The sequence below is a fragment of the Lissotriton helveticus genome, chromosome 12 (genome assembly GCF_964261635.1).
Source record: "Lissotriton helveticus chromosome 12, aLisHel1.1, whole genome shotgun sequence".
NCBI classification, from domain to species: Eukaryota; Metazoa; Chordata; class Amphibia; order Caudata; family Salamandridae; genus Lissotriton; species Lissotriton helveticus.
This window is the reverse complement of record NC_136073.1, coordinates 748,142,206-748,164,895: the sequence shown is the minus strand read 5'-3', so window position 1 is coordinate 748,164,895 and position 22,690 is coordinate 748,142,206. Positions and strand designations below refer to the sequence as shown.

Genomic DNA, 22,690 nt, shown 5'->3' with positions numbered 1-22,690 from the left:
ATTTTATCCTGGCCTTGGATTTATTCACTAGCCCTGATTGTGTTTACTCTTCATGACACAAATCCCAGTTTAAATAAGGCTGAAAAAAGTCTTTTTCCGTCACTGACTATGTGCGGTAACTGACCCGAGTCTGTTTTCACCTTAGTAGTAAATAACACCGTCTCTCGGGGCAACACTTCCTGTTTCCAGGAGACGCGGCGCGCACGCACCACTATTGGAATTTTCCATGAGCAGCGCGGGTGAGTCTCTCTCCTTTCTCTCCCTCCTGGCGTTCTGCATCCGTGCGTTCTGTAAGTTGATGGGCGGCTGTCTAAGTGTGCTCTCTCCGTGTCTCTACAGATGTTGACACGCGGCATTTGTATACCGATGAGGCTTTTCCCTGATTTGGTCTAAAGAGATAAAGAAAAAAACCGGTTTGGCCCTTCGAACAACACTGCGGGTGAGTCTCCCCTTCTGGCTGGGAGCAGCCATGCGTGTTTGGTAACGCTGGGCTGCCTCCTAAGCTGTCTTTCACCTTGTGTATTTGCAGATTTTTACACTGCAGAGGCATTTCTGACAACGCGCGCCACTGAAAAAAGATTTGGTCTATTTGGAAAAGGCCGGTTTGGCCCTTCAAAACAATACTGCGGGTGAGTCTTCCCTCTGGCTGGGAGCAGCGAGGCGTATTTGTTAACGCTGGGCGGCTTCCTAAGATGTTTATCAATGTGTTTTTGCAGATTTTTATACTGCGGAGGCAAGTTTGACAACGCACGTCACTCAAATAAAATTTTTGGATAAAGAGCGGGGTTTAGCTCGGTGTACAACCCACACGGGTGAGTTCTGAGCTATATTGAGTCTTCTTTACTGATTCACTTGAGAAAGCTACTGCGTTCCTGACATGCTGTTCACCATTGTTTTCAGATGTAGCCGGCAATGCTTTGACCCATGACTTAACCTTCGGTGTTTGTTTTTACAACAAGGTAGGGCCCTTAATCTATACAGACTTACCCCAGTTTCTACACCCCACTTGGGATTTAATTACAAATGTGGTTTTGAATTTGATTTTACACGGTAGATCTTGACTCCACACGTGGCAGACCCTTTTGCATAAACGCCTGACGGGACCTTCCCGGTGTGCCAGGTATTTAATGTTCTGTCTTGTCAAGGCCATTCTAGTTAATCCTATCTGTCCAAATGGGTGACATTGGTATTAAGGTTTTCAGACACACATGGTAGTCTTTTTGTATGGCGGACTTCCGTGGCACGAGATAACTATTTGGCTCTTAGCCCACCCAGTATTTCTCATTCTTTATGAACCTCCTACTACTTCCTTTTTCGATCCTTCTAAAATGGACTCTCTTGTCCATAATTCTGTAGTTGTGTCGGGACTCATCTGAGACCGGTTGAGTAACAATTTTTATTTTTTGCGCAGAGTTAAACGCCCCACCCCCCCTTCACCCATCACGTCCTGACGAAGACCCACGCAGTAAGGATCCACTGTCCTACACCATCTGGGTCGAAACGTAGACATCTACACCCTACAACCAGGAACTCCTAACCCCAGTTTGATATATTAATCATTATAGGAGTATCTTCTTAGGAATTTTTTGCTATGATATATGTCATGTTCCATGGTTTTTCATGTATGTGGAATTACGTTTTGAACTATGTATTATGTTGTTGTTCTTGAATGTTAACTAGTGATGTACAATCTAGTGAAATACATCCCCCTCCCTGCACCTCCCCCCCCCCTCTCTTTGTGGGCGCATTGAATTTTGTATATTTTACGTCTGATTTCTTAACATTGACTGTTTGTCTGGTACAGTGGATTAAAAACACTGGTCACCTTCATTTAGTGTGTGTTTTCTAAATTCATTTAAATAGTGTGTGTTCCAAAATAGGAATTGTGTTCTTGGTCTGGGACCCCCTATATATAACGCTATTGATCACCCAGGTCCCACTGACTATATGGGTACAACCCCCCTTGTACAACATACTTTGTTAGCCAGGCCAGCCACCTCATGAATGTGCGCCCGCTGGGATAACACTGGCAGCAAAGTTGAGCTTCCATAGCTGCTATTGTATTTCTTTGTGTTGCATTTTTCCTGTCCATTAGCCCTTTGATATCTTACCTTATGTCTGCTGCTTTTTTTGTTTCAAAGTCTGCTTACCCCTTCTTTTGTTTCCAGCTCTATCCCTAGAAATGTCAGACGTGTCGGGGGGCCTTCCGCCTTTACCGGTGCTAGCGGGACCCTGAGTTGCTCTGCCAGTGCTTTGAATTGCTCCACCATTACCCTGCATTGCTCAGTGTCTGGTGAGCCCACAAAAAAGAAGTCATACAGATAAGGGTAGTTTCCCCTTCTCTGGGCACCTTTCCCCTAGTTCCCATTCCAAGAATGAGCTAAACTCCTCAAAGTACACACATATGATTTTCCCCATCCTGTGGGCTGACATTTAACATTTTAAAGCGCCATCCAGTTGGAAACTCAGGAGATGGTGACTATCTAGATGAACAGGGAGGAGGCGAAAGGCACTCTATATCTGATTTTGTCATCCGGGATCCCTTACTCCTTGCCCTTAACAGATCAGTTGCCTCATCCAGGGTGGCGTATAGTCCTGAGCACCTCTCCTGGTCTAATCTGCCATTTTCTTGACACTCCGGGTAGGACAGATGGTGGATGAGCCAGAACTGACATTGCTCCTTTTTTGGGGACTACCCCCAGTAGGGATACTATAAAGTCTTTTAGGAGTGGCTTCTCGAATGGGCCAGCCACGCGGCCCACCTCTAGCTCCTTGGCCTCCTACCATCTAGCTCATTCGGAATTGTCTATGAATGATTAGTGATTGTTGCAGAGTCTCCCTTCCATCTGCCCCACGTAAGGTAGGCGAAAGCCATTCCTGAAACCTCTCGCTAGCAAGTGTGCATCGTCTTTCTTATGGTAAGGGTTGACTAACTTTATCAGAGTTCGGCATTGAATTGGGGTGGGTGTTAGACCTTGCACCCTGAGTCCCCCTTCTTTGACTCGCCGTTACTTTTTGAAGGGAACCTTCTTCTCATAACTCCCCTTCATTTGCTGGCTGGGTGGTTCCCCTGCAACTGCTGCAAGCGTGCTTCAAATTTGCAAGTCGCACCCCATTTGCACTCACCCTTTTCAAACTTCCAACATGCTGCGGGCTGTGAGCGTGCCTGCTTGCTACCCATATACTGCCCCCCTTTGCTGCCCTGATGGTATCACTCTGTCCTCAGTTTGCTCCCATATGAAAGGAAGGACTGCTCATGTGTCTCCACTCCCTCTCAGGCAGTGATCATGTGCTCAGCGAATCCAGCTAAGTCCTGATGGTCCCAATCTATGACGGGCCATGTCTGTATTTTTGCTCTAAAGCCCTCATCATACTTTAACCATGCATTCCCCTGGTACTTTCGCTGCACGCATGCACCTTCTGCTCGTACAAGAACAAAGCTGCTGCGGCGTGTGAAAACCTTTTAACAAACGCGCAAGCCAATATGCGGAATGCATGCAACCAATTTTCAGCTGACTTCTCTAGCTTGGGCATGCGCCTCTCTTTCCTGTCGTCCTCTTTTTTTGCGCTGCTGCACGTAGTGCAGCCCTGCCTGTTTGGCCTCCTGCAGCGAATGTATATGTTTATAAACTCCTTGCACTATATTCGCTCCTTCACTGCCAAAGGAATCAAGCTTGCCAGCCTAGTCTTTTATGCTTATATAAGTGGGTCCCCCAGAGAAGGCCTAATATATTCATTGGCCGGATTTCCATTTGCCCGGTCCATTGTGGTGCTGCTTTTCCATGCTACTCTTAGGTCTGCTTGGCCCTGGGTGTCCTGCTTTGCTCTTTTCTGCACCTTGGCCCTTTGCTGGTCCGCATGGTTCACAGGTTACGCTGACTGTGCGTGCCCTGGTGTATGCAACCAGTCTCCTTTATCCGAGCTCAGGTGTGCTCTGCTGCCCTGCCCCAAGTCCTACACCTGTCCTCACCAGTAGTATTGCTCCTGCCATGCGAATAGTGGCGAGGGGGGATGTTCACAAACCTCCTGTGCCGTAGCCACAGGGGGGGAGTGGGGCAGTATGGGATGCATGTATTGCTCTTGTCTCGTGTGTTGGCCTGGTGACATGCTTGCCTCATTAACTACTGCAGAAAAGTGCCACTTTTTGACATGGTCAACCCCGATGTTTGACTGGTATCTGATGCAATTGTGACCGAATTGCATTGGGTTCCTGCTATCCAGGTCCCCAGTGCCAGATCTCTCTCCCTAAAACTGTACAATTGTTCCTCCAGTGGGCAATACCTTTAGCACCCCTTGTAAGCCCCTAGTAAATGGTACCCCTGGTCCGTAGGGCAAGGAGGCTAAAGATGGTCTCTAAGGGCTGCAGAATGTCTTGTGCCACCCTAAGACACCCGTCGGCACCAACATGTAGACTGCCATTACAGGCTGCGTGCCATGGTGCAGAGGAAAGGGAAGAGACACACCTCCTGTGTGCTATGCCTGCAAACTCGACATGCAGTATAGGACCTGGTTTTATCATATTTTGGGTTGTTTTGCATGATGTGTACCCTTGCTGCACTGAACTTACTGTGTGCCCAGTTGCCCCAGGTTGTGGCTTTATCCATGGTTTTATTATTTGCCCATCTGTAACTGAAGACACTGTGTTGCCAATATTCTCCAGATTGCTGTATGACACGTATTGGAATGCATTTGAGTCCTTGCGGAGCATGGTGTTTTGGAAACTTTCTTAGTATGCCTTCTCTTTTTATGATGAATTGCAGAACAGCAAGGCAATGGCAGCCGGATGTGGAATGGACGGAGCAGTACGCAGGAGCAGTCATGTATCCTGACGCCATAACACAGAAATGGAAACCAGCCCCATGGAATGGTGAGCCTAGGCCTTCTGCAAAGGCTTTGCAACCTGACTGTCAATTTAGATGACCATGTTGATTTTCTTGGACATTCAGTATGCTTATCATGGCCACAGGTTTTTGTTCTTCTCTTCCTCTCATGCTTGTTTTAACACTATTGTAAGGAGGGTCACTTTACAGCTGGTTAAAAGTACTACAAATGTTTATTCCATTGTCCTTGTTCAGTCTTCTCTTACGATGGAAAGTGATTATAAATGGGACTATACAGCAGCATTTCTCATTCAGGCTACAACAATGGAAATAGGGTATGCACATTTGGCCCTCTTTCATTGAACGGCCCAAACCGCTGCCTATGGCCACACCACTAGATGTATGATGTTCAGCTTTTGAACTTGAAGGACTTAGTCTGTCCTGTAGAGGAACTGTATGGTGTTCCATGGCGCTCTATTAAGTGAAAAAGGATGTAGCATATAGTTCTCTGTTTTTAGGTAGGGCCTGGGCAGCGCAAACCCTGCTCTGCGAGGCATGCTATATTAAATTACGGAATTGAAGCACCGCCTACTCTCCGCCCATATTTTTCATTTGCTTGTGTCATTGTCCTTCGTAAATGCTGGGTTCTGATTTATTAGGTTTGTTAGTCCCTCCTTAGTATCGCCTTGTCTTCATTTGTAACCTCTCATGAGGACTGGCACTTTTACTTTTGTAGGTACACAGTATCTTTAGTTACTCTATTTGCACTATTTTCTTTAATGAGTTTCTGGTACTGCAGGCACGGTGTGCTTTCCTGCTACAATCGGCTCGTCACTTTCAAAGGAGCATGACACAATCGTGGCTGCTTCTCTGCAATGAAATACTTCTCGCATTTATGAGAGTTTGAGCTATCGGCATTATAAATGACAATAGCTTAAATGCTAGCTAATGTGAGACCTATTGCATTGCAAATATTTTTTGTAAAAGCGCCCCATACGGTGCTTTCACTTTAATGTCGGCCACGCCCCTTTCTTTAGATGAGCTGCTACTAAATAAAGGTGCACGACCACTATTAAAGTGAAACTGCGGCAAGGGGCACTTTTACAAAACTTGACAAACAGATTTTCTTTTTTTTTTTTATAAGAGAGCTCCATATGGGGCTTTCACTTTAATGGTGGCCACGCCTTTTCTTTAGACATGGCTCATCTAAAGAAAGTGGCGTGGCCGACATTAAAGTAAAAGTACGGCATGGGTCGCTTTTCCAAAAATTGCATTTGCAATGCAATGGTTCTCGCATTTGCACGAGTTTAAGCTATTGGCATTGTGATTTACAATGTCAATAGCTCAAACTCTCGGAAATACAAGACCTATTGCATTGCAAATGCTTGTCTATTTCCCCACCCTGTCTTGAGCACCAGCGACCCACTACCTCAGACTGACTCAGATTCCTCTTGCTGAGGACTACTGGTAGCTTGTTTGTTACCTGAGACTGAGACTCCACTGTGGCATTTTCCTGAAGTTAAATGAGTTCCCACCAGAAACGCTGACGGCAATTAATTGTTTCATGGATTTCAATAGTTGCATGAATTTCAATTTAATATTTACCCCTGTAACCGTCCCACAGACCATTTTGGTAAGCCAGGAAGGTACTGTTGGCATGAACCAAGTATGTATGAGCTGTGTTTGTGGTGGAGCTAGTGTATGCTGGAGTCTGCACCCTCTTTAGTAGTGGCAGCTAGTGAGGTTGTGTGTTGTCCCCCATATGTCCATCTCTTCTGTGGGTTTTCTATGTCGATAGCAGTTTGGAAGTCCTTTAGCGGTCATGATCTCTCCCGAGGATGTAGCCCATATAGTAGTGTAACCTCACATCACTCCTCTTTGGACGAGCCCTGGAACTGGTTTTCCAAAGCAGTGTGTGTACCCACGTATAATTTGATTATGTAACTGTGTTTTGACATCTTTTCGGGTAGCGAGTGTCCACACTGACTGTTTTGTTGCGGTATCGTTACATTGATGAACCCCAAGTTTTTGCTTGTTTGTCATAGGTTTGCCCTTGTTCATCTGATGCAGAATATTATTTACCCACCCAGGGTTGTATAGGCGTAGGTGAGGGGATCCCCTCACCGGTAGCTCATAGCCTGGCATCAAAATAGTTTTTATGGTACGGACGGTGTGTATTTGTACCAAAGCATCTCACTAAACCTGCTGTGCTGTGGATTTGCATGCCTCTGCCCTATCAGCCGGTTTACCTGCCTTTGATAGCTTTTGGAAGCTAGTTTTATCCAGAATGTGACATAATTAATGCAATGTATTCATGTTTCTGGGTGTAGCGCTGATATGTTTCATGATTCAATGAATTTAATAAATGTAATCTATTGGACAGATTAAACAGTGAAGCACCTGGTGAAAATGGCTGTTTGTTATTCATATTCACAGGGAAACGAAGTTCATTAGGAAAGGGAAAAGATCTCTTTGTTGTCAATTTCAGATAGATATCTGCAGTGTCAGATAATCATTTAACGCGTCGGGTTTCTGTAATATTTTAATGAATGGTTAAGGCTTTGGCATACTGAAGTCCGATGAGTAACAGGCATAATTGTTGCATATGTGGAACTTAAATGATGTTTAGTTTGTCAAGTCTTTCAGGTTAAATTTTACATGAATAATTCTTAAAGATCTAATAGTACCAGTGGGAAAATTATACCTGAGCATATTGCCGATTAGTCTCTATGTGGTTAAGCAAATGGGCTCTGGCGCCAAGTCTGTGAGACACTGAAGCCCAAGTCCCAGCATTAATTCTGCTGAGAATCTTTTCACAACAGAGAAAAGCCTGTGCTCTGCTTATGACCAGAGACGCAAGAAATAAAGGTTGCATCTTCTGAATTCAGAAGCTTTTACGTTGTACCACTGCTGCACAGCGTGGCCACATGAGGGGTGATGGGTACATGTAGTGTTATGACATGCAGCCAGCACCCCCAAAGCCTCTTTTGTAACATATTTTGCAACCTCCTTTGTTTTGTAGGTTTGCAAATGTTTCCCAGTTGGCACTGGGATTCTGATAGCTGCACATGAACTGCAGCTCCACCCTTTCACCACTGCTGTGATTAACCTTCAATTGCTTCAAAGAATAAAGGATCACCATTAGAAACGGAAACTTGTTTTTCCCCAATATTGGTTTTGGCAATGTGTTTTAGCTATTATGTACATCAGTGTGGCTGCTGTTCAACATGGCTGAAAGTGATTGGGGTAGATTGGTGTATAATGGAGTGGGGGTTCGATTGGTGTAGAATGGAGTGGGGGTTCGATTGGTGTAGAATGGAGTGGGGGTTCGATTGGTGTCGAATGGAGTGGGGGTTCGATTGGTGTCGAATGGAGTGGGGGTTCGATTGGTGTCGAATGGAGTGGGGGTTCGATTGGTGTCGAATGGAGTGGGGGTTCGATTGGTGTTGAATGGAGTGGGGGTTCGATTGGGTATAGAATGGAGTGGGGGTTCGATTGGTATAGAATGGAGTGGGGGGTTCGATTGGTATAGAATGGAGTGGGGGTTTCGATTGGTATAGAATGGAGTGGGGGTTTCGATTGGTGTAGAATGGAGTGGGGGTTTCGATTGGTGTAGAATGGAGTGGGGGTTAGATTGGTGTAGAATGGATTGGGTGGAGTGGGATTAGATTGGGGTTTAGTAGATTAGGGCAGATTGGAGTGGGGCAGATTGGGGTAGAGTGGAGGCGTGTATATTGGGGTAGACTGGAGACGAGTCCGATAGATTGGAGGGGAGTTGGGTAGATTAGAGTGGGGTAGATTGGCTGGATGTTAGTAGGTTGGGGCAGGTTGGGGGGAAGTGGTGTGATTAGGGTGGAGTGGGATATATTGAGGTAGAGTGGAGTCTGGTAGATTGGCGTTGAAGAGTGGAGTTCAGTGGAGTGGGGTAGATTAGGGTGGATTGGGGAAGATTGAAGTGGAGTAGACTGGGTGGATTATGAAAGGGAAGATTGGAGTGAAGTGGGCTTGATTGGAGTGGGATAGATAGAAGTGAAGTGTTGGATAGAGTGATATCGGGTTGTTTGGGATTGGTGGGGTAGGTTGGAGTAGGGTAGTTTGGGTTGGGGCAGGGTAGATTGGAGTGGGATTGAATGGGGTAGATTTATCTGGAGTGGGGTAGAGTTGGGTGGCATGTGTAGTGGGGCAGATTTGATGGAGAGTAATGGACTATGGTGGAGTGGGGTAGATTGGAGTGGGGTAGATTGGAGTGGGGTAGATTGGAGTGGGGTGGGGTGGGGTAGATTGGAGTGGAGTGGGGTAGATTGGAGTGGAGTGGGGTAGATTGGAGTGGAGTGGGGTAGATTGGAGTGGAGTGGGGTAGATTGGAGTGGCATGTGGAGTGAAATGGATTGAGGTAGAGAGGAATTGAGTATGGTAGATTGGGGTAGAGTGGAGTAGATTGGAGTGGAGTAAATATATTTGAGTGGAGTCGATAATGTAGTGGAGCGAGGGAGATTGGAGTGAAGTGGGGTAAATTAGGGTGAGTGGGGCAGATTGGGTGGATTAGAGTAGGGGAGATTGCAATGGAGTGGGGGAGATTGGAGTAGGGTATCTACAGGGTATGATTGGAGTGGGTAGGGTTGATTGGAGTGGGGTAGAGTGGGGTGGATTAGGGTAGAGTATGGCCGAGTGGAGTAGATTGGATGTGGGTTAGATTGGAGTAGGTTAGATTGAAGTGGGTTAGATTGAAGTGGAGTATGGTAGAGTGGGGTGAAGTGGAGTAGGGTAGATTATGGTAGAGTAGAGTGGGGTAAATTGGGTAGATTGGAGTGTGCTAAATTGAAGTGGGTATACTGTGCTAGGTTGGAGTGGGGTAGATTAGATTAGATTGGAGTGAGATAGATTGTGGTGTAGTGGGTAGATTGGGGTGGAGTTGGATGGATTGGAGTCAAGTTTGGAATGAACTGGGGTAAACTCGACTGGGGTAGGTTGGAGTGGGTTGGATTGGGGTACATTGGAGTTGGGTAGATTGGATTTGATTGTAGTGAAGTTGGATAGATTGCAGCATAGTGTGATTGATTTGAGTGGTGTGCAGTAGATTGGGGTTGAAGGGGTAAATTGGAGTGGGGTGGGGTTGGTTGGGTTAGATTGGATTGGCGTGGGGTGGATTGGAGGGAGATAGATTTGAGTGGATTGGTGTGGAGTGTAGTTCGGTAGATTGGGTTAGAATGGGATATATTGAAGTGAGGTAGATTGGAGAGGGTTTTGTATATTAGAGTTTGGTTGGGCAGATTGGGGTGAGGTGGGGTAGAGTTTTTTTTGGGGGGAGTGTGGTAGATTGGATGGAGTGGAGTTGGGTAAATTGGACTGGAGTACATTGGGATATATTGTAGCAAAGTGGAGTAGGCTGGAGTAGAATGGGTTACAGTTGCGTGGTGTAAGTGAAGTGGACGGGCAGGTTGGGGAGTGAGTGGCATGTCGCAGAGTGTCTTAAGAGTGGAGGGGCGTAGAGTGGAGTATCATAGATTGGAGTGGCGTGGCATAGAGTGGAGTGTAGTAGAGTAGTATGCATGGTGTGGTAGTGCACTGCAATTACAGACAATAGATTTGTAATTGAAATGACCATTACATTTGCACTGAAAAACAGTTTTACTGCACACAAAAGATAATGTGCGCAAATGTCATCGCCTAGTGTTTAGATCGTATTCAAATATTTGTTTACACCGCACTTCTGAATTACAAAAAAAAGTGCTTAATTTGCTCTAATTCTGCTATAATCTTAAACATCAGCACAGTTCAGTTTTTTTTTTGTTGCCATATGCTAAAATAAATACCATCCTACATGATCTCCTCTTAGACAGATAATCAGCAGGATTGTCACATAAATTCTCTCACTTTGAAGTCAGAGAAAGCAAAGTAAACACCAAGCCCCCTCAGAAGAGAGAGCTTGACATTTGGCCTCTGTCTTTGAATGCACCGCAAATGTGACAAGATAAGAACTTGATTTAAAGGCCTTTTTTACAGAAAGCTAGTTTGTGGAAGAATAGAGTAAACAAGGTTTGGGCAGTGGCAGGGACATACAGAGGCTGGAGAGCCTAAAGCAAATAAAGCCAGCAAATAGAAAGGCTTGAAAATGTGAGTTACAATCAACAAAGCCAATGGTAAGCACCGGGCGGAATTCATTCCTAGGTCAGTTTTCTAAATATCCTCAAGATATCTTTAGCAAACCAGACAGCACTGTCTGGTAGGCTTAGACCTAATAAACTCTGCTCATCTGTTTAAGAGCAATGTTAGTTCACATTGAACATGAAAACAAGTATTTACAATGCTATTTGTTTTGACCTTTGAATAGTGTATCTAGAACATGTTTGAAAAACACTGGCATAGGTGTAGCAGTGCAAGCTTTTCTAACCCAACACAAGGGGATTGGAAAGTTGAATTGTGAGTGACGTTGTGAATGAAAACATGTATGAGCTATAATGTGAAAGAGAGTTAGTGCATGGGAGGATGTCAGTGTCTCTGAGTTGTTGCTATGTGTTGATGCAAGTGTGCAGCCGGCCCTGGCATACTGAAGGTATTTCTTGGTTCATGGATATGCCACCAGTGGCATGTTGATGGGGGATGTTGCCCATGGCAAAATGCAGGCTTTGCCATACTGGATTCATTTATTTGCTTATAGAGTCACTCATGGCAAACAACCGCCGGTGACTTAATTAGAAGTAGTTCATTGCATAAGAGAGGGTACCCATGGTATGAAAGCACATATGGCAAAATGCTGGTCCTTGCACACCAGAGGTAATTTCTGACATTTAAATGCACTAATGTAATAAATGGGGCAGCTATAGCAGAATTCTGGCCTATTCTGTGTATTTTGTGGCATAGTGTGTGTGGCACCCATGACAAAATCCTGGACGTGACATACTAGAGGTAATTGCTAACATATAGAGTGAATCTATGGCAGATTTTGAAAATAAATGGGGTCAGCTTCTGTGGAGTGTCCAGCTTCTTTGACACCACTAGTAAGTACTAGAATATTTCAGGAGTGTCTCTCCGAGACTATGGCTTTATAGCAAATTGTGCTTTAAAATGCCCTATTTGACCTAGTTCTTTAAAAATATTCCCTGGGGAGAAGGAGAAGTCTTACTCACTGGTGGAATTCGCAGCATGCATTACACTCTACCAAGATCATCAGCCACCACCAGTGTGCAGAACTGGTAGGGAACAGGGAGGGCAGTGTATTCGGAAGATGGATCAATGTGTGCATAAGGTGCCACCTTAGAGTTTTGGAAATTACATAAACACTATCCAGCAGTGAATCACATTACTTCCATTTTTCAAATGGACTGCACGTCCATACTACCTCCATTTCTTCTCACTTTCTATTTAAAAGTGGGTCTTAAGTCTTAGGCTTCAAATATGTTATGGGTTCCATGCAAGCGCCCTTAAAACTAAAATGTCTCTGGCACTTGTGCTTCTGCATAGACAAGGACCCCCCTGCTCAGAAGGATGTTTCCAACCTAACCATCAACTTTGGGCCTCAGCATCCTGCAGCTCACGGAGTTTTGCGCTTAGTACTGGAGCTCAGTGGAGAATCTGTGAAGAGATGTGACCCCCACATTGGCTTACTCCATCGTGGTACAGAGAAGCTGATTGAATACAAGACCTATTTGCAGGTAATTTGTCCTTTATAACGCAGGACCCCAAACATTTTTACCCACGAAAGACTTTTGTTGCCAGATGAGATTCCTCTTCACACTACTGTGCCTTCCTTTTTTCAAACGTTATATAGTGTAATGGCTAATTTGCTCACTATAAACCCAAGGGGATCCCATTCTAATCATTGTTAAGCAGTTTGACGAGAAATCCAGTGATGTTTGACAATTCATTTTATTTTCTAACACCTCAATTCCCTCATTTCCTGTAATTAGCAACAACCTGAAAACAAGTTTCTGATAGAGACTTCTAGCTGCAGATTCCTTATCTTAGAATTTCCCCAGTCGTTAGACTGGATCTGGAAGATTTTTCATGAGCAGTACCCCTGCAACCTTGTAGTTTATGTCGATCAGCTCTGCATGCCATCATAAGTGCTGGAAGTGACATCCGCATCACCTATGTAGGCGCCACCTTGGCGCGCTGATGTAAGTTATTTTCTTTCCGGGCCAGCTACTCCATAGTCATTTTTTGATGGTTTGTCATCTTCTTTTGAGGGGTATTCCTCCTGTTGGGATAGAATATCATCTAGGAAGACCGGATTCAAGCTCTGAGTCATGTTCCGATTGCTGGGCCATGAATCTGAAGGCTTTGAGGGAGCGGTCCCTAAAACGCATGGCAGCCCTGCATGTGACTGAAAATTGAGGTCCCACTTAAGAGAGGCACTGTTCACAAAGTCTTCATCATTCCACTTCAAGTCCTCTGGACATTCAGATAAGCGGCACAAAAAGAAGAGTAACAAGTAGATGCGTTTTTTGACTTCTCTTCGTCTGTCATCCAACAAGTCGAGGGAGCATCCGCATTCAAGGCCTGGTTCTTCGGCGCTTGCGCCTGGGCCGTCTTCGTGCCTTCCGATTTTCCGGGAGCCGCAGTGACCTCCTCCCACCTCTGAGTTTTATGAGGCCATGCGCCTCATATTTGGGCAGTGCGGCCCTGTTGACATGTCATTGGGCCCTGCAGGGTCAGAGGGGGTCCCATCAGGCTCCACGCCATCGGCACTGGTGGGCCCCCAGGGATCTATTCTAAAATTTCCGTACTCATGCCGGTCATACCAACCCAGTGTTTGCCGATGCTCCCCGCGCCCACTAGTGGCGCCATCGCGATCCCTGACTCCGACACAGGGCAAGAGGGGTGCCGCTCAACGCTGCATCCAAAGCCGGCAGGACCTATTGTTCCTAGATCGGAGCTTGAGCCCTATTCTCATGGGCTGGGACTTAGGGAGCAATGACGGGGGTTACAGGACCTTGAAGAATACCAGCCATACGACCTTCATATGGAAAGGGCTGAGGAACTAGGTGACATCAGTGGACTGTTTACTTCTCCAGATATTGGCATGCTTTCTCCCTCTACTGTGGTTACGGAGGACAGAGCTTTATGCGCAATTAGTGGTGCAGAGAGCGGCTGAGGTCCTTGACCTTCAGTTGCCCTCAGTGGCAGTAAAGACTAAAGTTTTGACAGAAGTGTTTCAACTGGGAGTCTTCTCATCTGAACCTTACTCCAGTTCAGTGAGGCACTCACTGACGTCCTGTTGGGGACCCAGTTTAAATGCAACACAGAAGCTCCTGTGAATTGAACGATCACCTGCCAGCACCGCCCCACTCCAGGAGACCCACGTTTCCCCACCCTACAAGCTATCCTGGAGTGCGGTCCAAGCCTCAACTTCCCAGGGCACATTGCCTACTGCTCCCCTGGACCGGGAATCCAAGAGGCTGGACTTATTGGGGGAAGAAAATGTTTTCTTCCTCCAGCATTGCATTGTGGTTTGTGAACACTGCGTGTCTTTTGGGCCGCTGCTTCCACACTCTGTGGGAAATGGTGGCAAAAGTTCTGATCAGGTCTGGAAGGAAGCACGGGCCATGCTCTGTCAGGCTGTTGCCGATGGGAGGGATGCAGTTCATAATTCACTGTGGTTTGGACAAGACCGACTCACTGCAGATTAGTTTAATTGACAGTGACTCTGAAGCACCATGCCTGGTTGAGGATGACTGGCCTTTCAGGCATTGTCCAACCTTCCCTTATGGACATGCCCTTCAATGGCACCTGTCTCTTCTGAGGCTAGGCAGATTCTGCGCTGAAATGCTTTAAGGACTCCCGGGCTACGGCTAAGTTCTTGGGTTTCTCTGCAGTCCCATGTCATCGCCAATCTGCCTTTCGCTCCTTACATGGCTACAGAAGTGGCTTCCAACCGTGCCAATATCCTCCAAGCCACGAGCTGCATATGCTTCCCAGCCTCTGCGTGGACATGGTCGTGGTACCGGCAGACCTCGTGGGCCAGGTAGCCAGCGGTCTGGTCTATCCCCTGCCTCCAAGCCCTTCTGATCTGCCCCTTTACAGTCATGGATTTCCAGTTGGCGGCAGGGTTCACCATCACCTGCCCCACTGGCAGTTCATAATATTGGACAGTCCTGCAGATCACCGAAAGTGGCTCCATCCATGCCACCATCTCAAAACCAGCTGTCTGAGAATCATCTATCCTTCATCCTCTAGGAAGTCATGGCTCTTTTGGCCACGGGAGCCATAGAGAGGGTTCCGATGACAGACCTAGGCTGTGGTTGCTATTCCTGCTACTTTTTTAGTGTTCCTCATAACGGACATGGGCCTTAGTCGTAGCCTTGATTTACGAGCCCTCAACTTCTTCCTCAAAAAGGAGACATTCAAGGTGCTCACGCTAGCGCAGGTCCTTACTGCCCAGGACCCAGGAGACTGGATGGTACCATTGGACTTGCAGGACGCCTATCTCCATATTCCTTTCCTGCCTGTACACCGGTGCTGTCTGTAGTTTACGGTAGACCACAAGCATTTTCAGTTCACTGTGTTCCCCTCTGGCCTTACCAGCACCACTTGGCTGTTCACCAAGTTGATGGCCGTGGTCACAGCTCATCTGTGAAGATTAGGGGTACTAGTCTTCCCCTGTCTCGACCACTGGCTATTGAAGGCTGGCTTGCCCCAGGTTGTCGTCTCCCACCTCCAGACTACGTCGAACCTCCTGCACTTGCTGGGGTTCACTGGGAACATACCGGAGTCACACCTGACTCCCTCTCAGACGCTCCCTTTCTTCTCATCTGGCTTATCCTCCTGAGCAGCAAGTCCAGGATATTCAAGCTATAATACCGATGTGTCTCCTCTATCCTGGATTTCGGTGAGGCAGACCCTGAGGCTTTTGGGACTCATTGCCTCTTGCATCCTGCTTGTAACACATGTCTGATGGCATATGCAGGCTGTGCAGTGGGACTTGAAGTTTCAATAGGTACACTATCAGGGGAACCTCTCTGACATGGTCCAGATCACACAGGGAACTACAAAAGGCCTGCAGTGGTGGCTTATGAACCGCGAATGTGTCCGCGGCAGAACCTTCTGCCTTCCCTAAACAGAGCTGACAGTAGTGACAGATGCGTCACTCCTGGGATGGGGTGGCCATCTGGGAGAAGTGGAAATCAGAGGACTCTGGTCTTTGATGGAATCCGGACTCCACATCAACCTGCTGGAGCTCCGTGCAATCTGACTGGCATTGAAAGCCTTTCTATCTTCCATCAAGGGAAGGCTAGTGCAGATGTTCATGGACAACACCACCCCCATTGGGTACTGCAACAAACAGGGCAGGTGAGGTCGTGGACCCTCTGTCAAGAGGCCCTGCGCCTCTGTACATGGCTGGAACAGCAGGACATATCCCTGGTGGTTCAACACCTGGCAGGATCCCAGAACACCTGGGCAGACAGCTGTCGATGCCTAGCGGATCACGAATGGTGTCTCCACCCGGAGGTGGCGCAAGGTCTCTTTTAGCAGTGGGGAGAGTCTTGGTTAGATCTGTTCACCTCCATCGAGAATGAGCAGTGTCAGCAGTTTTATGCATTAGAGTTTCGAAGGTGGCTCTCATTCAGAGACACTTTCCGTCGGGAGTGGAGCTCAGGCCTGGTGTACGCCTTTCTAAGCATACCACTCCTGCCCAGAGTTGTCAAGAAGATCGAGAACGACTGGGCCCAAGTCATCCTTGTGGCTCCGGACTGGGCACAGAGAATTTGGTATCCTGAGCTACAGAGCATAGCCATCGTTCCTCCAATCAGGCTGCCTCTTCGGGAGGATCTTCTGTTGCAGCAGCAGGGGAGGGTAGGGTTCTCCAACCGAATCTGTCCACTCTCCACCTTCTTGCGTGGAGATTGAGCGGTGGCAGTTGACCGCGTTCACCCTTCCTCCCAAAGTCTGTAATGTCATCCTGGCAGCCGAGCGTCCTCCACCAAAATGGTATGCACCTGCTGTTGGAAAAATATTGTGGGATGGTGTGCAGTTAAATCCATTAAACCCCCTTCTGCCCCCTTTCTTACTCTCCATTCTTTCCCTTGCCCAGCAGGGCACTGCTCTGGGTACTCTTAAGGGATATCTCTCTTCTCTGTCTGCCTTCTTTCGGCTAACTGACCAACCCTCTTTGTTTAAATTCCCTATTGTACATACGTGTTCGAGGCATGTGGGCTGCTAAATTCATATCTTAGCATTAGATCGCCGCCTAGTGTTGGGCTCGGATGATTGCACATTGTTGTCCTGGAAGAGTCTTCGAAGTATCCTGAGATAGGTGGCTCCTCCCCTGGACTACAGTGCGCATGGGCATCGGCTCCATCCCCAGATTGTTTTTTTCCGCCATTGGGTTCGGATGTGGTCTCGACGTCTTACTGTCGGAACCAAGTAAAACTGACTTTTAGCGGCCAAAAGGCCTCGATTTCTTTGCGTCGGTATTGTCTGCGCACGGTCTCGAGTCTTCCGTCTCTTGGAGCCGGAATAAGCGGAGTTTTCTTCGCTCTCTGAACTTTGAGGCCTTCTCATCGCGACACGACTGCAAGCCTTTTCGGACATGGAGCGGAGCCCGTTTAAGTACTGCCCGCTCTGTGGGTCCAAGTACCCACACATCGATCTACACCCCGTCTGTAACAAGTGCCTTTCGCCTGACCACGACGACGGAAAGTGCAAATTGTGTGCGCAGTTCCGCTCCAAGAAAACTCTCAAGCTTCGGCGCGCGGTGCGCTTGGAAGCTAAGCAAGCGGCCCCGGATCCGGAGAACATCTTCGGCGACCAGGACGAAGAGGTCCAGGGTCACCATCTACAAATCTCCCCACCAGAGACGGAGGTCGAGGCAGATCCGGGAGACGACGACGGAGTCGCGGGTCAAGGCCTTGAATACGTCGAAGAGGTAAGAGACGACGATGAGATTTATGGGGCCGCGGCAGACAGCTCGGGGGACGAGCTCTGCCCCGAAGGTTACGAAGATACCGACCGGGACACGGGATCGCCTGTCGGCCTTACCCAAGACCCGTTGCCGCAAGCCACAGCCCCGCCTTCGGGCCCGGCTACGGACTCACTTGCTGAGCAGACTGTTTCGAAAACGAAACTGAAACCATCGGGATCGACGACACCTAAAATGGCCGACCCGAAAACGAAACCGAAACTTAAGGACTCGAGTGTCCCTAAGATGGCTGCCGTGCCGGTGAAAAAGACGGTGCCCGCTACCCCATCGGCTCCGTCGACCTCCGGTCCGCAGAAGCCGAAGAAGTCCGTCGATTCCGATGCTGCAAAATCGAAACCGACGCCTGAGGAGGGGTCCTCCAAGAAAGATGGTCGGCACGGGTCAGCGGCTCCGACGCCGTCCAAGCCCGCCAAAGTCGGCTCCAAGGAGGCTACGCACAAGAAGTCTGCGCCCCGGACTCAGGAATCGGAGGTGGTGAAGGCGGGTTCCGCGCCCAAAGCGCACAAGGCCCGCAAGGACGTCGGATACGAGGGACCGATCAGACCATCCTCGTCAGCGACGATACCCACTGTGAGTGAGACGTCCCTCATCGCAGACTCACTGCAAAGAATCAGGGAGAAAGCCTTTGCCCCGTCGGCTCCGATACCATCGCCGCAGCCGCAAAAGGACACTCCAGCAAAGCCTTCTGGAAAACTTCTCTTTCTTTTGCCACCTAAGGAGGCGCCAAAAGCGTTTTCAACCAAACCGGCTCCGAAACAAGTTTCTTCGCCGGCTGGCACGCTTCCACGTCGGGTACTCGAATCAGAAGACGATTCAGAGCATTTCATCGACGCTGACACAGGCAAGCTGACCCTCTATAAGAGGAAAATTACTTCGGAGCCAGTGGACTCCTATGTCATCCCACTGAAAAAGAAGAGGGTGCCCCTTGACGCCTCAGGCCTCACGGAGCCAATCCAGCCTCCTCCAAGACGGAGCCCTACTCCCTCCCCAGAACACTCTGCGGGTGAGGGGTATGATGAGGACGAGCAGTACAATTTCCCTATCGATGAACCTGATGCACAACCGGATTCATACGATGACACTGGTGACCAGAACACCCAGGGTGTGGGGCAGGACCCGCAGCTCTTTAATGCACGTGCATCCCCGACTGAGGACTCAGCAGGCTTTCATGCACTACTTGAAAGGGCGGCAGCCAATCATGATGTGGACATGCATGCCGACCCGGTTGAGGAAGACTTCCTTTTCGACACCTTTTCAGTCTCTGAAAGGACAGTAAAGACACTTCCTATGCTAAAAGGAGTCCTCAAACATGCTGGGGACATTTTTAAGGAGCCTACAAGAGCGAGAGTGGTCAACCCTCGCATTGAAAAGAAGTACAGGCCTGCACCTGCGGACCCCGCCTACATCCGGGGACAATTGCCACTGGACTCTCTTGTGGTCGCCAATGCCAGGAAGCGTGCCAACTCCCAGACAACGGGTGAAGCTCCTCCCCCGGATAAGGAGTCCAAAGTGCTAGAGGCAGGGGGCAAAAGAGTAGCTGCACAGGCATCAAACTTTTGGCGCATCGCCAATACACAGGCGCTCTTGGCGCGTTACGATAGGGCACACTACGACACCCTAGAACAGGTTGTACAACACCTGCCTCCACAGTTCCAAGAAGCTACACAACTGCTCATTAACGAAGGGAAGCTAATCTCAAACGCAGCCATCAAGTGTGCGCTTGACGCTGCAGATACAGCTGCTAGGGCTGTCAACACTAGCGTTATGCTGAGACGACAGGCGTGGCTACGCATCTCAGGCTTTAAACCGGATATTCAGACAACAATTCTTAATCAACCGGTCAATCCTGATAGTCTGTTTGGTCCAGATGTTGACACCACCCTAGAGAAAATAAAAAAGGACACGGAAACTGCTAAATCCATGGGGGCCCTGCAGTCTCAACAGTTTCGTGGCAGCAATTTTCGTCGCTCAGGTGCACGTGGGGTCACCAGAGGACAGATGGGTCAACAATCCCAGTTCTCAAAAGGTGGAGCGCAATCCTCGTTCACGAAACAGAACAAGGGAGGTTACAGGAATAACAGCAACAGAGGTCGCGGCAGAGGAAACAACAACCCCCGCTCCTCTACTCCAAGCAAACAGTGACTCTCTGTCACTGCCCCCCGACCACCTAACGCCTGTCGGGGGGAGACTGCAGCAGTTCCTGCCCGTCTGGAAAAACATCACCACAGACAGGTGGGTGAGACAACTAGTCCAGTATGGTTATTGCCTAGAGTTGAAGTCCACTCCACCCAACATCCCGCCAAGGCAAAGGCCTATGTCCGCAGAGCACTTGCTCTTATTGCAGCAGGAGGTAGTGGTGATGCTGCAAAAGGGAGCAATCGAGCAAGTGCCGGTGGGAGAGGAAGGCACAGGGGTATATTCCCTGTACTTCCTTATTCCAAAGAAGGACGGATCTCTCAGACCCATTCTAGATCTACGCCCCCTCAACCTGTACATACTATCGGAACATTTCCACATGCTTACACTGCAACAGATTCTTCCCTTGCTAAACCAAGGAGATTTCTTAGCAACCTTAGATCTCAAGGATGCGTATTTCCACATTCCACTACACCCGTCACACAGGAAATACCTCAGGTTCACTATTCAAGGCAGGCACTACCAGTTCAAGGTCCTACCCTTCGGAGTCACAACAGCCCCGAGGGTGTTCACCAAGTGTCTGGCGACAGTAGCGGCGCACCTCAGGAGGCAGAACATCCATGTCTACCCCTACCTAGACGACTGGCTCGTACAAGCCAAGTCAGAGCAGCAGTGCGCCGCGGACATGTCAACTACAATTCACCTTCTTCACGATCTGGGTTTCTCCCTAAACTACCCAAAATCGCATCTTCAGCCGGCACATGTCCGGCAGTTCCTAGGTGCAACGATCAACACCCTGACGGCCATGGCTCAGCCAAACCAAGTCAGGATAGACAGCATGCAGGCCCTGATCCAAAGGTTCAGGCCACAACACTCGCTTCCAGCGAGAGTGTTCATGCAGTTGATAGGCATGATGGCCTCCTGCATCTTCATAGTCCCTCACGCACGGCTACACATGCGCCCGCTCCAGGAGTGCTTAGCGAATCAGTGGACACAGGCTCGTGGACAATTGACAGACCTAGTGTTGGTTAGCAGTCGGGCATACAACTCTCTGCATTGGTGGACTCCACACAACCTTTGCAAGGGCCGACTGTTCCAAGAGCCTGTGCCGCAGATTGTCCTGACAACGGACGCATCTCTCCAGGGATGGGGAGCTCATGTGCTCACTTACACAGTGCAGGGACTATGGTCAACGCAGCAACAGAAGATGCACATCAACTATCTGGAACTGATGGCGATCTTCATGGCGCTCAAGTCCTTCATTGTACATCTGTGCAACAAGGTCGTGCTAGTCCGGACGGACAACATGACCGCGATGTACTACATTCAAAAGCAGGGAGGCACCCACTCGCCACAGCTGTCTCATCTGGCTCAGAGCATGTGGAAGTGGGCCATTCAGAGGAACATTTTCCTCATGGCAGAACACCTCCCAGGAAAGGACAATCAGATGGCGGATCTGCTCAGCAGGTACAGCCATCAAATGCACGAGTGGGAGTTACACCCATCTGTCCTCCACCCGTACTTCCAGCAGTGGGGTCATCCGGAGATAGACCTGTTTGCCACAAAAGAGAACGCAAAATGCCAACACTTTGCCGCCAGGTTCCCTCACCCACAGTCGCAGGGGAATGCGATATGGATGAACTGGTCAGGCAAATTTGCGTACGCTTTTCCGCCAGCCCCTCTAATACCGCTGGTCGCAAGAAAGCTAAGGCAGCACGAGATGACTCTCATCCTAGTTGCTCCAACGTGGGCGCGCCAAGCATGGTACACCACGTTCCTCGAACTCTCAGTGGTGCCGCATCAAAGACTGCGTCTCACGCCCAGTCTTTTGACGCAGAACCATGGAGACATTCAGCATCCAGATCCGCAACAGCTCAACCTAGCGATCTGGCTCCTGAGGTCCTAGAGTTTGGGTACCTTAACCTGCCTCCAGAATGCATGAGCATCATCAAGGAGGCGAGGAAACCAACTACTAGAGCATGCTATGCTGCGAAGTGGAGGCGTTTTGTCATCTACTGTACAGCCAATGACATCAACCCGCTTGATGCATCTATCCCCAACATCATCTGCTATCTGTTGCATCTTTACAAGTGCAATCTGGCGTACACTTCCATTCGGATACATCTATCCGCCATAGCGGCTTATCTTCAGAACAGGCAGCACCTCTCTGTCTTCAGAGTGCCCGCCATTAAAGCCTTCCTTGAAGGTCTGAAAAGAGTCATTCCCCCAAGGACACCGCCAGCTCCAGTGTGGAACCTCAATGTCGTCCTCACCAGACTGATGGGACCACCATTTGAGCCACTGCACTCGTGTGAACTCCAGTTCCTTACGTGGAAAGTAGCTTTCCTTATAGCTATTACGTCTCTGAGGCGTGTCAGTGAGCTGCAGGCGCTCACAATCCAAGAGCCATTCATTCAAATTCATCCAAATAGGGTAGTGCTACGCACTAACCCCAAATTCCTTCCGAAGGTGGTGTCACAGTTTCATCTAAACCAAACTATTGACTTACCAGCGTTCTTTCAAAACCCGCAAACGGTGGCGGAAAGAATGCTCCATACCTTAGATGTACGGAGGGCGTTGATGTACTACATAGACAGAACACAACCCTTTAGAAAGACAAAACAACTCTTTGTTGCCTTCGCACCACAACACAAAGGCAACCCAATTTCCAAAGCAGGGATAGCCAGGTGGATTGTTAAGTGCATCCAGATATGTTATCAAAAAGCCAAGCGCACTTTAACAATACCCCCCAGAGCGCACTCCACACGCAAACTGGGGGCATCCATGGCTTTCCTAGGGAACATTCCTTTAGAGG

General features: G+C 48.5%; 1 protein-coding gene across 1 annotated transcript in view; it reads left to right on the top strand.

The window, feature by feature from the left end:
* NDUFS2 (NADH:ubiquinone oxidoreductase core subunit S2) overlaps window positions 1-22,690 on the top strand; it is a 117,989-nt gene that overhangs the window by 19,464 nt on the left and 75,835 nt on the right. The window contains exons 2-3 of the mRNA XM_078671264.1: window positions 4,761-4,867; window positions 12,282-12,472. Coding sequence (XP_078527390.1) covers window positions 4,761-4,867; window positions 12,282-12,472 — 298 coding nt within the window. The remainder of the gene's footprint in view (window positions 1-4,760; window positions 4,868-12,281; window positions 12,473-22,690) is intronic.